The sequence below is a fragment of the Clytia hemisphaerica genome, unplaced genomic scaffold (assembly GCF_902728285.1).
Source record: "Clytia hemisphaerica strain Z4C2 unplaced genomic scaffold, Clytia hemisphaerica genome assembly, whole genome shotgun sequence".
Taxonomy (NCBI): Eukaryota; Metazoa; Cnidaria; class Hydrozoa; order Leptothecata; family Clytiidae; genus Clytia; species Clytia hemisphaerica.
Window position 1 is genome coordinate 418330 of NW_027103564.1, and position 16359 is coordinate 434688.

Here is a 16359-nt window from a genome sequence, read left to right on the forward strand (position 1 = left end):
CCTTATTCAATCATCTTTGTCACAAAACAGCAAGATAAAATTGAATATAGGACTTAATCGTCAACAATTCTTTGTGACATTAGTATTTCATAACACTTGAAAATCTTTTGGCAAAAATTGCTAAGCGATCTTGTTTTGCGCGAGGTAAATTATTCACATCTCTTTTGTATTGTATTGCACTTCGAGAATGCACTATGAGAAAAAAAACATCTCAAAACACAACATCAAACATTGAACAAGTATACCTGCTTTTGAAGGTTGTTCTTCCATTTCTTTTTTGACGTCAGTTTCTTTTTTGATGTCAGTTCCTTTGGATGAAGCGCGGTTTCTCTTCAATGAAGACAACGATAAGGAGGGAAGTTTGATTCCACCACTATTGAAAAAACCCAATCGACCAATTAGATAGATAGATAGATAGATAGATATGAGCCCTCCGAATGCACCAGGAATCACGGCGCTGACAGACACTGCGACTTGACAGACGCAAGCTGCCAAGCCATGGCGTATACCGTGACACTCAAACGACACTGGGAGAGCGATGTTGACGTGAGACCGAATTTCATGAGTGCCACGACAAGTCACAATGCCTGTCGGATCGACCCATTATAAAATTTATCTTTACACTAGGGTTTGTAAGGCAAGTGGATTAGTTCTCGTGTGGATTAAATCTTGCGAACGAACCCTGTTTTCACCTTACTTCTTTCTTTTTCACCTATAATTTATTTCATTTTTCTAGGAGCGAAAAGGGCCAAAAAATCCCGAAAGTCCTAAAGAAATTTTAACTGATAAAGTTGGTTCAAGTTGTGACAAGAACTCTAAAAAATAGTGGAATTTTCATTCCACTCCAATTCTTTTCAGAGCCTCCTGCTCTTTCACTAAAAAGCAATTCAAGTGCACCTACAAAGCTAAATTAAATGTTTGGACTCCCGCAATTTTTACCTGTCTCGGCCCAACCACGAGTGAATTTTGGTTTGGTTTGGTTACAGGCTACTCAATTTCTAGCTCAACTAAAATTCAATCAACTGAAAAAGAGCAACAAAACTTACATTGGTGATTTTCCTTTCTTCTCTTTCTTAGAATCTCCTGATGTTGGAGTGGAACCACTTGGTGCTGGCTGTCAATAAAAAAGAAACGTGAAAGCTGAAAAAGGATTGATGCTAAATGGCTGTAATAATTTCTATACTGTAAGTGATATTTTCGAAAAGGGAGTCACTTGAACAAAGCTGCCGGTAAATTTCGTATCTCATCATGCTCCTCTCTTCTGCTGGAAAGCTAAGAACGATAACCATAAAATTATTACGAATAACCGTATATTGCTTCAATCCAGACACCTTTCTTTTTTAAAGTTTTTTTCTTCTATGGTTACGAGTAAAGAAATATTTTTGTATTAGTGATTCCGACTTCTTATTGTTGCTATTACAAAAGAAGGACTACAGAATTAGGTAGGAAGGGTTGTCAACATTAGACCTTTGAACTTACGGAAATTCTTTAAAGCACTTCGAAACTGGACTCCTTAGTACTTTGACTCTCTCTGATTCGATCTTTACAGGGACAAAAATCATCCTCGAATTAGAGAAATATTTCAATTACAGAGAGTAATGTTGGTTTGCCGTCACCCGACCGACCCTACCTCGAAACCTGCCGACTCAAAAAATGTTATTGCCATTTTAAAGAAGATTTTTTTCCCTTCAAAAACTTCGAACAATAAAAAATCAAAACTCGTATCTTATTTGTCTCGAGCATAAGAATCGTAAATTCCCTGCTAGCACTTCTGTTTTTTATTCAAAATTACCTAAATGTAAACAAACTGTTAACCCTTCCATGGACGAAAATTTCATAAATCGCCAAAATAAAAAAACATTCCGACCGACCGACCGACCCACCTCCAAAATCTAGGGTCGGGTGACGGCAAAACAACGATTTTTTAAGCCCAGCCTAATTTATAACACTCTCTAATCGAATTCGATTCGATTAATAGACGTTCGAATTCGATTCGATTAATAGACGTTCGAATTAGAGACAGTTGACCGTATAGGAATAAAACACGACAACTCCATAAATGATGATACCTTTGGAGGTTTGGGATCGGGTTTGAGAGCATTCTTGATTTTCTCAGATGTTGATCTGCGTGGTGGTTTATCAGTTTCTGGAGGTGAAAGAGCAACAGTTGGCCTAAAAAAAGAAAAAAAAAGATCATACACGTTGCGATGACGACACAACATCACAAGGGAGTCTTATATTTAATTATTTTTCGCCGTACAGATAATACCTTATACGAATAAAATCTTGTTACTGATTGGTTGTTGATCAAAGTGACCCCTCCCCTGATTGGAGGGTTCGAACCTCACCCAAATTGATCATCGTAGCGAGGTCAGCATTAGTGTCGCTTACACGTTTTAATGTAAGAAAAAACTATATAAGAATATAACACTTCGATGGCCGAAATATTAAGAACATTTCAAGGCTTTGCGGACTCTAAGCACCAAACTTCTTAGGAAATCGCACAAAAATACTTACAAATTGGAGAACAAAAAAAAGGAAATATCCAAGAACATTTTTAGGAATAAAACTAAAAAAGTTAAGAACATCGAAAGGCTTAAAATCTTTGGTTGTTCTTATAAAGGAACGTTTATTACTCTAGGTTAAACTAATTGGGTAGGGAGGAAATTCATAGCCTTAGCAAAATCGTTAAATAAATAAAAAATCTTACATTTCAGAGACCGGTCGTTGTTTTGGTGATGGTTTCGTTGATGCGGGTGGCGGGGCAGCTTTCGATTGTTCTTCGATGAATTTCTCAGTGTTTTCAACGTTCATATGAGCCAGTTTAGAAACACGTGACGGTGCACGACGGCCCGCCATCGGTTTTGCACGGCCCTTGTTGACTTGGAGAGGGGCAGCATTAGTTGACAAAGCGTCGAAATCTGTAATTGTAAAAAATAAATCACCCCTGACAATTATTTAAGAAAGAGCTTTACTTATACAGCTTCTAATGGTATCCGCGAGAAGCATATTACAAAGACCGTGTCTTAGAAACGGGCCGTTGAAAAAATTCTAGCACACGATTCCACAGGATGTATCTATTAATTGTGTATTGAAAAGTTGGTTTAATTGGTTTATCATTAATCGTTTCGGTAGCCCAGATTGGGAGAGCGTCAGTCAAGTGCATATGAATCACTGTACTTTATAAACTCTGGACTAATCTTTATCTGCAAAATCTGATTACAGTTTTTGTGTTCTTGAAAGCGGCTTCCGCTATTGAGTCGTACTACAATTGGTATTCCGGACAAAGATTTTAGTTGGCTGGGATTAAAGAGCTGTCTCCAGGGTTTGATATGAATATGAAGAAGTAATACAGATCTGTTGATAAAGACTGAAATGCACTTTTTCCAATAGAAAATGTCCGAGAACTGAACCCAAAAAAACTAGCAAAATCAATCCAAGAAAAAAAAATACAAAACCAATGGTAAAAATCAAATGATGGAAATAGTTTAAAACAAATGCTCGAATACTGCCACTATCCGAGCCTAGTGTAAAAACTGCCACTTAGTACACACCCATCCAGCCAATGTCACACACCTAAATACACAGATGCTTTTTGTTAGTTAAACTTACCTTCCACGGCGACAGAACTTTGAGCAGGAGTGGTTGCTACAGAAGGTTCTGCTTTTGAATCTATTTCATCCAGCTCGATGACAACAGGTTCTTCATCGTCATCTTCGACGGATGGTGGAGGCGGTGATTTGGGCGTTGAAGGCGTTTGGGTGGAACTCATGCTGCTTGAACGCCCCGAATCGACGCCACCAATACCAATGTCCACTTCGATTTCATCTGTGGCGGTGGGCGTTTTGTCTTCTTGTCTGTAAAATGTTGGACGTCGTTTGAGACTGGATTTCTTCTTCTTTTTACGGTCAAAATCTTTGGCTTGGAGTGTACTGAGTCGGTCTCGTGCTTTTAATACAGCCTAGTATGAAAGATCGTTCAAAATATACAAATTAAAAAGTTGAAGAACATATAATCAGTTGTATAGTACTAGAACAACCTTAGTCAATATAACCATATCGGGGAGACAGAAATAGAAATTAGAAAAATCGAGTTTCCTATCGATATGATAGCGAGAAAACGACAAAAACCAAACTATAAAAATGCCAAGAAATTAATAACATAAAAAAGACAAGCCAGAGAAATCGCGCAAGAAGTACATACAAAAAGTTAGATTTTTTTTTGTTTCATCAAGCAAAATACTTCATTAAATAGGGAAAATTATTTGTTTTGAACTTTTATCATGACCTTCCATTTAACAAGCATTTAATTAGCCAAATGTAAGAATTCAACTATAAGAATAAGATTGATGTGAAATTTAAGGTAAATACTATCACAGTTGAGAGCGTGGGTAAGGTACAAGTTGAACATATGGATTCACGACTGTCTCAAATAAAGTTATCGAGTCATTCTTGGGTTTAACAACACAGTGTGTGAGGACATTCTAAGAGTAAAGATTTTTGTTACACTGAGCAAATTTCAAAACAAGAATATTCTTATAAAAAATGATCACATCATCATGTTAAAGTGTATCGGATGTCATTTCAGCAAGATGAATGTTATCAATTAAACTGATACTTCCTATCATCCTCATTTTCAAATCTCCTTTTCTTTCTTTAGGTCGAGTGAAAAATAATCTAGACTACTTAACTTCCTAGTTAACTTTTCATCAAAAGGGATAATTAAAAAACAACAATTTTGAAAAAAGGCATTGTTTCAGATTTTCAGGCTCGTTTCAGCAAAACTCATTCGAATCGCCAAGAAACGATTATTTTTGAAAAATTAAAAGAATGCCTTCAGGTATTGGCCCCATCAAGTCAAGTCCTCTTATTTTTAAAGTCTAAAGGTTGCCCCTAAAATTCAAGGATAGACACACACAAAGATACTAAATAAAAGCATAAAAATGCCGAATCAAAGGTATGTTCAGAGTGATAATGTCCATCTGTGTGTTGTCATGTTAAACTACGGTAATCAATTTTCTTACAAAAAAATATTTCTGGTGATGATCACGCCATTTGAATATTTCCTTAACAACCAATCCACAAATCTTAACTGAACAGTTATCTAGAAGTATGAATAGTAATCAGCTTAATGCAAAACTTTTGACAAAACGAACACACATGTGTTTGTTATTTTTTCTGAGCTTGTTTATCCTTATATGTTGAATTGTAGGATTTATAATTAACATAATACTGGTTTGGAAAACTAATTACCCGTAGGACAAAAACACAAGTGAACCGTCTTCCATGGGGCCCAGCCTTAAAACCAAGCAGTTGTCCACATGGAAAGCAGTTCCAATGTGTCAAGGCTTAGGTATTAGTCGATAATTAATATAAAATAATACTCATTGAACAATCCTGGCACTTTTCTTCAAAATAAAGCCTTGACTCTACAGAAAATGCAGAAACAAGAGGTTGGCAAGAAGACCAATTACACTGTATCAAAATATATACACGTTTTTTGTAAGAAACTCGTTTATAAGGAACTTGAGGCTGAAAATGGTCTGAGAAATAAGAAATTGTTAAGGAACTGCTCAGGCTATGAATAAAAAATCAAGTTAAGGAACATCAAGAGGTCAATTTGAACTTGCACACATTTACAAAAACCTAAATAAAAAGACGGAAAATATTGCTGAAACGCCTTTTAATATGTCAAAAAGACTAAAAATGACTTCGCAATACAAAGGCATCTTCCTAAGCTGGACAGTGAACGTTTTGGAAGGAGCATAGTGAAGATACTTATCATCTAAAGGGTTCAAAGATTTTTCTATATATCTAATTCTTAATTGTTTATATCAGTAGTTAAGCTGAGTTAAGACGTGTTTTGCAGCGCACTTCAAAAAATGGTGGAAACTCAAAGAAACATCAAAATTCGCTAAATATGAACAAAAATCGCGACAAAAACACCCAAGATCCACTAATTGAAGCAGCAAACACAACTGCAACATGCACCCTTGTTACGTGCATTGATGACGAAGATCAAAATCGACTGCCGTAACTTTCAACGTATGGTACATTACGAGTGCACTCAATTGCCACTTTATCAACCGCAAAACTTCGCTAACACGTATAATAATCAATATGTATGTCACAATTGTGTGCGAATAACGATATCCTTAAAAGGTAAAATCGGAGAAAACATGTACCATATGATGCAAAAGGAGATTGCTAAGAAAGACGTTGAAATCAAAAAACTCAAACACCAACTCATTAACAACGACATCGACAAAATCCTAACAGAAAAGATGAACGACTTAGAAGCCAAAACAAGGAAAATGATAAAAGAAAAGATACAACAGACAAAAGATTTTATGAAAGAGTAGTCATCACGTAAAACCTACGCTGATATAAACCAAAGCACACAAGGAAAATCTTAAATCTGTTGTTGCGGAACAAAAAGAAGAGGATGGCAAAAAAAAACGAGATATCGAATCAAGGAAAATAAACATCATAATCCATGGACTCCCTGAACAAATTGAAGAAACGAAAGAAAAAGATCAAGAAGAGGACAAAAAGAAATTGAGGATCTGCTCAAAGATATCGGCATCCGCGACATCAAACCAACGCATCAACATCGTATTGTGTTCGAACATGAAAATGGGCTGAGGAAAAAGCGTCCAATAAAGGTGACCTTGCAAAGTGAAGAAGAAAAAGAAAGAATCATGAGCAACCTAAAAAAGTTGAAGTGCCTTGGATATCATCTAAGCATCACTGATGATTTCACCATCAATGAAAGAAGAAAAATCAAAGAGATGTGCGAAAAAGCTAAGAAATGGAACTCCGAATGTAATGGTGATTTTATTTGGCGTGTGAGAGGAAGTCCCAGAACAGATAACCTTCGCTTGATAAAAACAAACAAAAACTTTGCCAACCAAAAGCTGTCAATATCTAGCCTCAGTAGCAGCGACGATGAGCTGCCAACAAAACATTAGCTTTTTTTTTAAATTGTAAAGTTGACTTTTATTAGCCTTTGTTGTAGGCTTCTGCCATCCAGAATATATATAACCAAGACAAAAATGTGGATTTTGATTCGTTTTGGCTGTTATTTGTTCCTTGAGGAGGATTTCAGAAAAGATACAGTAACAGGTCGAAGGAGATATGTGATTATTTTAGTAGCTTACTGATAGTTCAGGGAAAGTGTGCTAAAAATGAATACAATTGTGCATTTTTGACTAGAAAGCATGAAATTTGGTACAGTGGTACCTTAGGGGGTAAGAAACATTTAAAGCCTCTGACCCACTTCCGAAACACCTGTTTGTGTATTTTACAGACCAGAATGCCTCCCAGGCAAGAAAAAAGTTTTTTGTCTTCAAAGCATGTCATATGATATATCGTTGGAAAGGTTTTCTCACACTGATTCTAAAAAACGTCACAACATATATCTGCAAATGGACTGGGTCCGAGTTATGAGCCACGGAAGTAATTTACAGACCAGTCTGCATGCCCGAAAATTTTTTTTATTTTTGTTCCAAAACATGTCATATCATATACCGTTGGAAAGGTTTTTTCATACTGATTATAAAAATCATCATGATATGCATCTAAAAATGGACTGGGTCCGTGAAATAAGCCATAGGAGTAATTTACAGACCAACGGTATATGATATGACATGTTTTGGAACAAAAATAAAATTTTTTTTCGGGCATGCAGACTGGTCTGTAAATTACTTCCGTAGCTCATAACATGGACCCAGTTCATTTGCAGATATATGTTGTGATGTTTTTAGAATCAGTGTGAGAAAACCTTTCCAACGATATATCATATGACATGCTTTGAAGATTCTTGCCTGGGAGGCATTCTGGTCTGTAAAATACACAAACAGGTGTTCCGGAAGTGGGTCAGAGGCTTAAAATGTTTCTTACCCCCTAAGGTACCACTGTACCAAATTTCATGCTTTCTAGTCAAAAACGCACAATTGATGCACACTTTCCCTGGAAGAGAAAGAATACTATAATAAATATCTAAAGTCTATTCACGATAAGTGTGCACTCTTTTTTCTTTTACCTATAACTTTTGAAGGAATTCTTCAATCTTTATAAATTTGGTATCCTTGGAAAGATATTAGTGAGTGGAACAATTTAAAATAAAAAAATCTTTAAAAAAATTCCAAAAATGAAGATGAAAATGAAGAAGAAAAAAATGAAGATCTTGTAGAAAAGTGCTATAACTTTCATTTTCACTGGAGAGAGTCTTTGATCTTAGGAGATCATCACTGTGAAGAAATTTCATTAAAATATTTATTCAATATAAAGTTATGATACAAAGTTAATAAGTGATTGACCCCAAAAACAGCAAAAAACTTCAGAAAACAGCGTTTTTAGACGTCAATCAGCTTATAACTTTGTTTGATATCTTTTGACTGAATGATTATTTTTGAGAATTCTTTTCACAGTAATGACGTTCGATGATCAAGAATTCACTTCAGGGAAAATGATAGGTATAGCACTTTTCTACAAGATCTTCATTTTTTTCTCCTTCGTTTTCATCTTCATTTTTAGAATTTTTTTGAAGATTTTTTTATTTCAAATTGTTCCACTCACCAATATCTTTCCAATGATACCAAATTTATAAAGATTGAGGAATTCCTTAAAAAGTTATAGTTAGATGAAAAAAGAGTGCACACTTATCGTGAATAGACTTTAATATTATTTTGGCTTTACGATCTCTTTCCTAAGAGAGCATTTCCCCCTCCTCCTTTACTGCTTTACTTTCTTCTATGAAATGTTTGTTTGTTTGATAAAATAGAATGTGTCTGACACTGGAATGTCTTCACTTTTATAATTTTTGTTTATATTCTAACTCGCATTCGAGTTACCACAACTTAGCAACTCGCCAAAAAGGAACAATCTGCCACCATAATGATCCACTGTAGCGGGAAGGCAAGCAATACACTATTAATCAGACCTATATAGGAAGTATATCTATAGAGGTCTGTGATTCAGACTACCTTTGTGGTATTATGCTTTCTACAGTTTATCATACAATTGGATATACAACTGGAATGACTAAGTTAATCGCATCCAAGCATCTACATCGACACAAAGGTTAATACCAGTAGCACATAAAAAACCCTATTAACTAAAAATTTATCACTCCGAGACTGCAAAAAATCGACAACTTTTCTTTTCAAAAAAAAATTATAATATACAAAATTTTCATGGTTTTTTAAAAAGCCTTATTTTTTTCTCATGTTCTATGACTTGACAAAGGTTTTAATAAGTGAAATTATGAGATCAAAAAGGCTTAAGAAGTTTTTTTTCACAAAAATTAAGTGTTGTTTTGAATATTTTGTCATAATTTGGTGGTTTCATGACCATAATCCGTTGCATAAAGGGGATAACTTTCAAACGCAAGGTTAAAAAGTTTCCATTAAGATGTTTCGGAACTAGCGGGGAAATCGGGAAAGAACTACCAGAACTATAATCAAAATAGTGGCGTGCCCTTCGGACTTGAAACTCAATGGGTTATCCAGAGAAATAATTTCAATCAAATATATTCATAGTTAATGCGAGGTCTCTGTTACTGTTCCAAAACATAAATTGGAAAAAGGGAATGATGTACGAGAAACTGGAAACAAAATGGAAGAAACTTACCAATGAAAAGTCTTCATCGTCGTCAGTTTTATCAGAGGAAACGGAAATTTGCATTGAGAGTCGGTTGCCAGCTGCCACGTCCCATGGCATATCAAAGGATTCTTTGTTCCCCATAATTTCACCCAGCAAATCGGTTGTCTTCTCAACATGAACTGCTGGCGACGCTAGCGGTGAGGTGGGAGGAAGCTCAGCTTCAGAGCTGGTAATAGTCACTTCTAAACTGTCCGTTTGTTTCTCTAAGTCAGCCGGTTTTTCAGGCTCTTTTTCTCCTGTGGTTTCTGCAGCTTTTTCAGACTCCTTCTTTTCTTCCTCCTCTTCTTTTTGAGGCGTTTCTTCTTCATTGGTTTCTTCACTTTTGGGAGCGGGAGTTTCAGTAGTGACAGGCGTGACAGGTGTCTCCAAAGCAACTTTCTGTGGTTGAAGAAAAGTCGAAAATTTAACTGTACTGTTTTAAATTCTTTGATGATTTTTAAAGTCTGTCTCAAAAGTATGTGAATACTTCACTTTTTTGACAATTTCCAGCATGTATGAATGCATCCATATTATAGGATATATTAAAAAGCTATACACCACTGGAAAGATATTTTCAAGTAGAATAATATGAATTTTGAAAAATGAAGATGAAAAAATGAAGTTTTTTTCTTCTCTTTCAAAAATCATGACATCAGACTTTTTATATTATTTGAACCTTGTTGATTTCAAGTCTGTGCTCAGATTTTTCGTATCTTACTTAGATAAAAAAGTTCAGGGTCTGTTTTGCTATTTTTGGTCATTTTTGGCTGATTTAGGTCTACTCCAAAGGGCTGTAACTTTGTATACAACAAAGATACGAAATATACTTTTGAGACAGACTTTATTAAGGAACCATACTTCATAGAACTGAAGGGTTTTAAAGACTGTTAAACGTACCTGACTAACAAAATACGCATAAATAATACTTACAAGGGAAGAAATAGCATTTTGAAGAGCTTCAACTAAGATTTTCTTCAAATGTTCCGCTACCTCGACTGCCGTTGTTAAGTTCGATTTGCTACAAAGAAAAAAGATCGTTTAATACAATGAAATCTCCATAACTTGAATTGGGACAGGGAAAACAACGGTGTTATAAAAGAGACTGGTTTACTGAAAAAACTTGATGGGAGGAATTCACGATTGGCGGGGGAGCGCGGAATCAGTCATTTTTGAACGGAATGGTGGAATACGACGAAAATTCGGGCGGAATTCCAGAAATCCATTCCCTTGTCGGAGACGGAAAATTAAAAATAGACTTTAGTAGTCCAGGAAAGCGGAATTTATTAAAAAATCGGTCTGAATTTCGGAATTATAGAGTGATAGTTCAAAGTCTTGGAGTTTCTGACGGAATCCGTAAATTTCAAAAAAGTTTTTGTTTAGACGGTTTGACGGAAATCGGGGAGGCAAATGACGGAATCGGGCTCCCCTAGAAATCCTCCTCTTAAAAGACAATCGAGTTATCAAGATTTGAGTACTGGTCACATAAATACAGTTTTTCTTGATATAGTTAGGACTACCGAGTTATCGACGAAGGCTACCAATACATAACATGATACTTGCTAAGAGTTTTTATATAACTTTACAGATGTAGGAGTAGTCCGTAAAAGTATTACGGATAATGGTGCTTCGATAACCTTTCAAATAATGTGAGGCAAAATACGATTTTCACTCTGAGACATTAACATAAAGAAAGTACATAGGCCAGTTTATAAAAAACATGTAGGCCAGTTCACGGTCGAACGGAATCATGGGTAATCTGAACAACCTCAGCCTGAGAACGACTTTCTGCTGGTCTAAAATCTTTTCTCCAAAACAAACGGGAGATCGTTATGAGGACGCAATGGCCTGTGGAACGAAAACAAGACGACTTACCATAATTTTGAGACGATATCACCTTTACCAAGGCGAACAATGATATTACTAATGGACGACCGATCTACCAAACCGTCCTTGGAAAGTTCTCCTTTGACGCTAATCAATTGTTCCTGAAAGAAGAGAGCAAATTTCAAGGAGCTATAGTATAAAACGTTAAAATCTAACGTACACCTATAGGCATACCCTAACATTTGATGTAGCAAGGTTTTGTACCAGTACATATGTCAACCAGACAAATTATATAGTCTAGCTAAACAGTAAAGTATTTAGGGGATTTTTTAACTTTAATCCAGTTTCTTATCATAAAATTTCCAAGTGGGAGTATATTTTCAAAACATTTTCAAATTCTTTTTTTATATATCTCTAAACACCTCCATAACTGGAAGTGATTAACGTCAAGAGAGGTGACTTTCATTGGGGAAAGTTAGGATTTCTTTAGTTTGACTTCAACCATCAACGAAAGAAAAGTTATTAAAGATATGCGTTAAAAGGCAAAGAAAATGAATTTAGAAAATAGCGACTTCGTTTGGCAAGTAAGAAGGAAGCCCTAGAGCTAACCTTCGCCTAGTTCGAAAACCTAGGACAAAGACCAAACAACGTCTTCTCTGTCCATATCTTCTGACGACTGGACGACAGATGAAGATTAGACAATATTTCATAAATCTAAAATTATTTCGTAGAGGTCGATAGACCTGTGAAATATAGAAATAACAACAGGTGGTTTTCTTCTTCTACCTCATTGGTAAAGACGGTGGGGCAGATCTTCTTTGCTGAAGACAACATTGAGTCGACGCTTTCCTGAAATAACACCAAAGAGAAGTAAGTAAGAAACCCGAAGGTTCCGATTCATATCCAGCAATTTACCTTTAGGGAGATCGAAACTCCTTGCCCTTTACAATCTATTTATCCAACCCTAAACTTTATCTTCAAAATCTATGAACATTCTAGCCCTTTGTATGACCTGATTGGAATGGAACCCAGAACCATGCTCGCCGTCGCCGAATGCTCAAACTTCACGTCACGTTGACTCAAAAGAGAAAAGGGTGCTTAGAAAGTACATATTTTTTAATAAGCAACCCCAGTTTCGAGGTAAGCAAAGCCTTGGTGGGGTTACTTAGCATTATACCTCATTTTCTGAAAAAACTATTTTTGACCACCCCTTATATTATACCATATCTATACTTATTGGGCCAAGGGCTATCGTTTGCCATGGTTAGATTATCTAAAAAGCTTTTACTTTACACTTTACGAGATAGTGAAAAAAACTGGCAAATTTGAAGCAACCTGGTTGCTTATTATAAAGAAATGTGTAATTTATCAAAACAATAGAAAATTTAAAGCAAAAAATGAAAAACTATACCTTAATAACATCTTCAACAGAGGTTGCAACGTCATCCGCTACATTGGAGATTTTATCGTTTAATGATAGCGTTGCAGCAGCTGGGTCTGAAAACAATTCAGCCAAAACCTAATAAGAAGAAGACAAATTATTGCACTTTAAGTTACCCACAAACATTATTCAATGTGTTAGGGTACTAATATTCCAAGTATTGTTTCAAAACTGCACCACAATCATGTTTAAAAAATTGTTAAATAATATACAGTTGAACAAGGGGCCAAATGATTTTTTTCGAAAGATTTGAATTACAGAGAGTAATTTACACCCTCATTCCAGCTGGAGGGACCAATATTTTTGTTCGAAACAGAGAAAGATTCCGTTAATAGAAGTTCGAATTAGAGAGAGTAGACTGTAGCAGTACATTCAGAATTGGAAATGAAGACTTAACCAATATCGGGTATTGGAAATAAAAGAAGGTTTACTGTATTGGGGATAAAAGATCTGATAAATTAGATCTGGTACACAAAACATGCGTAAATTGTTGATTAAATGAGAGGTTCCTATTGGAAGTTTATTGTGGCTTAAACCACGAGATTTACGCCACGATAAACTTCCAATATGAGTACAGTAAATGGCCCCCAAAACGGAGACGACGGAGACATTAAAATGAGGATTCTCGCTTGTAGATTTATCAGAATTAAACGATTTTTCTTTATTTTGAAAGAATGATGGTTATACTTAAAAATGAACATGTTTTTGATGGTTTGAGACAGATTCAAAATAACATATTTGCGTCTGAAGGAAATATTTAAACACCAAAATTAGATAAAAAATTGCATATAACTCACTCTAGCTCCTTGGATATTGAAAATAAGTTTTGAAAATGGGGTATAGGAAACTTTCTACACCTAATGCCGTTCAGAAAATGCAGATACATCTGTGACTTTAGACGATGGGTAAAAGATATAGCATCTTAAAGGTCAACCAGTATTTTGGGGCCCTAGAATCAGCATTGATAAAACCGAAAATTCTAAATACGAGAAACAGCAAAAAATCTTGGAATTCCGTTCCTATCAGCTTGAAATAATAGTTTATAGCAAAAAATTAATATTAATACATATAAAAATTTTCGCTGAATCAACAAAAACGGCAAATTTTGTCATTTTTTTTGCAAAATATAGGAGAACAATACCTTTAAAGCTTAATATTTTCAGTTTCAGTTAAGATGTTTTTCTAAAATTTTCACAGCATATTCCATACATGAATGGAACTATATTCAAAAGAAATTGGTTTTCAGAAACTTCATTAAGACGTTGTTATATCAAAATTGTCATTTTGAAAATTTCTAAATTTTCAGTTTGGACTTTGCGTTATCGAAAATCTTGAAATTATTTTATAAAAATCATAAATTTTTGCATCGGGTCGTAAATTTAATGGAAAACACAAATATGTTCATAGTTTCTCCCCCTTTTACCGTTGGGCTTAATAATTTGATTTTAACTACACCTGCGTTTTGAGGGCCCCAAACCTGCGTTTTGACAACCAGGGGTTACTGTAAAAATTTTATCAAACAAATTTATGCTCAAAACCCTCTAAATCACATTTCCAAACTATGGTCAAAATTTTGTATTCATATCTTAAAGATATCTCGAGAAATCGCTAAAATTGCAAACCTCCGTTTTACGGGCCCTTAGAAAAAAGCTACCTATCTTTAAGCTATTGAAGAATACTGTTGAAATTGAAAATTTTGAAAAAGAACTTACGGGAAATAAAGTAGAGATGTTAAAGTTTTTCATGCAGCAAAAATTTTTGTAAAACCTCTTTTCCTCTAGATTTGAGAGAAGTTTCAAATTTGATCGACGTTTTGGGGGCCACATACTGTACCACTGGGTCGATAAACTCAAATTTATTTAGATTAATCAAAGGAAAGGTTGCTTTTTACCAGTCGGAATGTGTCTGTTTCACTAATCAGCGATTTGGCTCGTTTAATTTGAGACTGGACTCGTTCGGTTGCATTCGTTTTGTTTTTGGACACCAAGTCCTGTAATTCAACAACCAATGCATCTGTTGATTGAGTCTACAATTAAAGAATATCAGTATAAACTCAAATGAAAATTAACTTTATACTATCTTTCGTCATTTCGATCAATAGGTTTCTTTCCCGTAAGAAGGGTCCCATAGATCCTTTCAACTGAAATTTAAACTATCAAGTTAATCTTCCAGTGCGTCAGTTCAATAAATTTTCAGTTCTTTTACTTGTAATTGTTACTGTTCTGACGTTTTCCCTCCTTCCCGAAAGAGGCCCCTGAATGAGACGATCTTCAGATTGGCTAAAAGTCTCCCGACAATTTTTAGAAAGTTCCAGCTTCAAAAATCAGTTTTATTGAAAATTGAATCATGCTTGATGATTGGCATTGTTATCATAAATGTTTTTGTGTGAAAAAACAGAGAATTATTAGGAAAAAGTCCAATGGAAATCTGCAAAAACGGCGATTTCCAGCATATTTCCGGCATTTTCGGCCGGAAATTTTTCTCAAAAACCCGACTCGGTCACATTTTGGACATTGCTAATACGCATCTTTGTGCACAAAATCGGAAAAAACTAATGATAAAATCTCGAGAAAATGCCCAAAACCAGTTTTTCCGGCGGAAAGATTTTAGGGTCAATCTCGAGAAAAGCTTGTAACAAACGAACAGACGAACGAACGAACGAACGAACGAATAAAGGTCAAATTAAAAGACCTCCGAGGTAGGTCCAAAAACTGTTAAACTTTCACTTACATAAGAGTCAGATGTTGACAGTAAAAAGCCCTGGTGTATTTTGTATGCTTGCTCTTGTGACGAGTCAGTAGATGATTGGTTCTTGATCAGTTTCTCCTCAATCTAGACAAACAAATAAACAAACAAGCGATATGACTTCTTCTGTTTTTCATGTTTGACAAGGCCAGTATGACGACATAGAAAATTGTATCAAAATGTAAATTGAAAGTTTAATGGAACATTTGCCTCAATGACAAGTTGAGAAGTGTATTACCAGTGGGGAGAGGGCTAAATTTTCTTTTATAAATTGTCGGGATTTTAAGTTCTTTTCTTTGCAGATCAGAAATGTAGGGGCATTCTCAAAACTGAAGTATGTTTTTCAATAGGAGATGAAATATCGGGTTATCGGGGAGAATTTCGGTCGATTTTTCCAGATAGTAGCCCACTTCAGAATGGCCTGTGGTTTTAACATAACTATTTCATCCAATGATGACAATACCTTTTTGTAATATTTCATGTATAAATCTGCGTTGTGTTTGAGTGCTTGTGAAAAATCGTTGATTGGAAGTGGAAGTGATTGCAGTGTGAAATTTCTGAAACCAAAATATAAAAAAAAACAATAAAATACACACTTCTACTACCTCGTTTTCAGAGTCTTGCTTTAAAGATGCTTAACCTCATTGTGTTTGTGAGCGTTTGCTCAATGATTTGTATTAATATTGAAACAGTCTCTGATGTTTA

General features: G+C 35.2%; 1 protein-coding gene across 2 annotated transcripts in view; it reads right to left on the reverse strand.

The window, feature by feature from the left end:
• LOC136800902 (F-actin-uncapping protein LRRC16A-like) overlaps window positions 1-16359 on the reverse strand; it is a 43371-nt gene that overhangs the window by 4526 nt on the left and 22486 nt on the right. For both annotated transcript variants that reach the window (XM_067057513.1, XM_067057512.1), the window contains exons 24-36: window positions 16118-16211; window positions 15640-15741; window positions 14801-14935; window positions 12880-12987; window positions 12255-12317; window positions 11517-11629; window positions 10575-10662; window positions 9633-10043; window positions 3613-3961; window positions 2711-2921; window positions 2070-2172; window positions 1047-1114; window positions 246-373 (exon numbers count right to left, since the gene is read on the reverse strand). In XM_067057513.1, coding sequence (XP_066913614.1) covers window positions 246-373; window positions 1047-1114; window positions 2070-2172; window positions 2711-2921; window positions 3613-3961; window positions 9633-10043; window positions 10575-10662; window positions 11517-11629; window positions 12255-12317; window positions 12880-12987; window positions 14801-14935; window positions 15640-15741; window positions 16118-16211 — 1973 coding nt within the window. The remainder of the gene's footprint in view (window positions 1-245; window positions 374-1046; window positions 1115-2069; window positions 2173-2710; window positions 2922-3612; window positions 3962-9632; window positions 10044-10574; window positions 10663-11516; window positions 11630-12254; window positions 12318-12879; window positions 12988-14800; window positions 14936-15639; window positions 15742-16117; window positions 16212-16359) is intronic.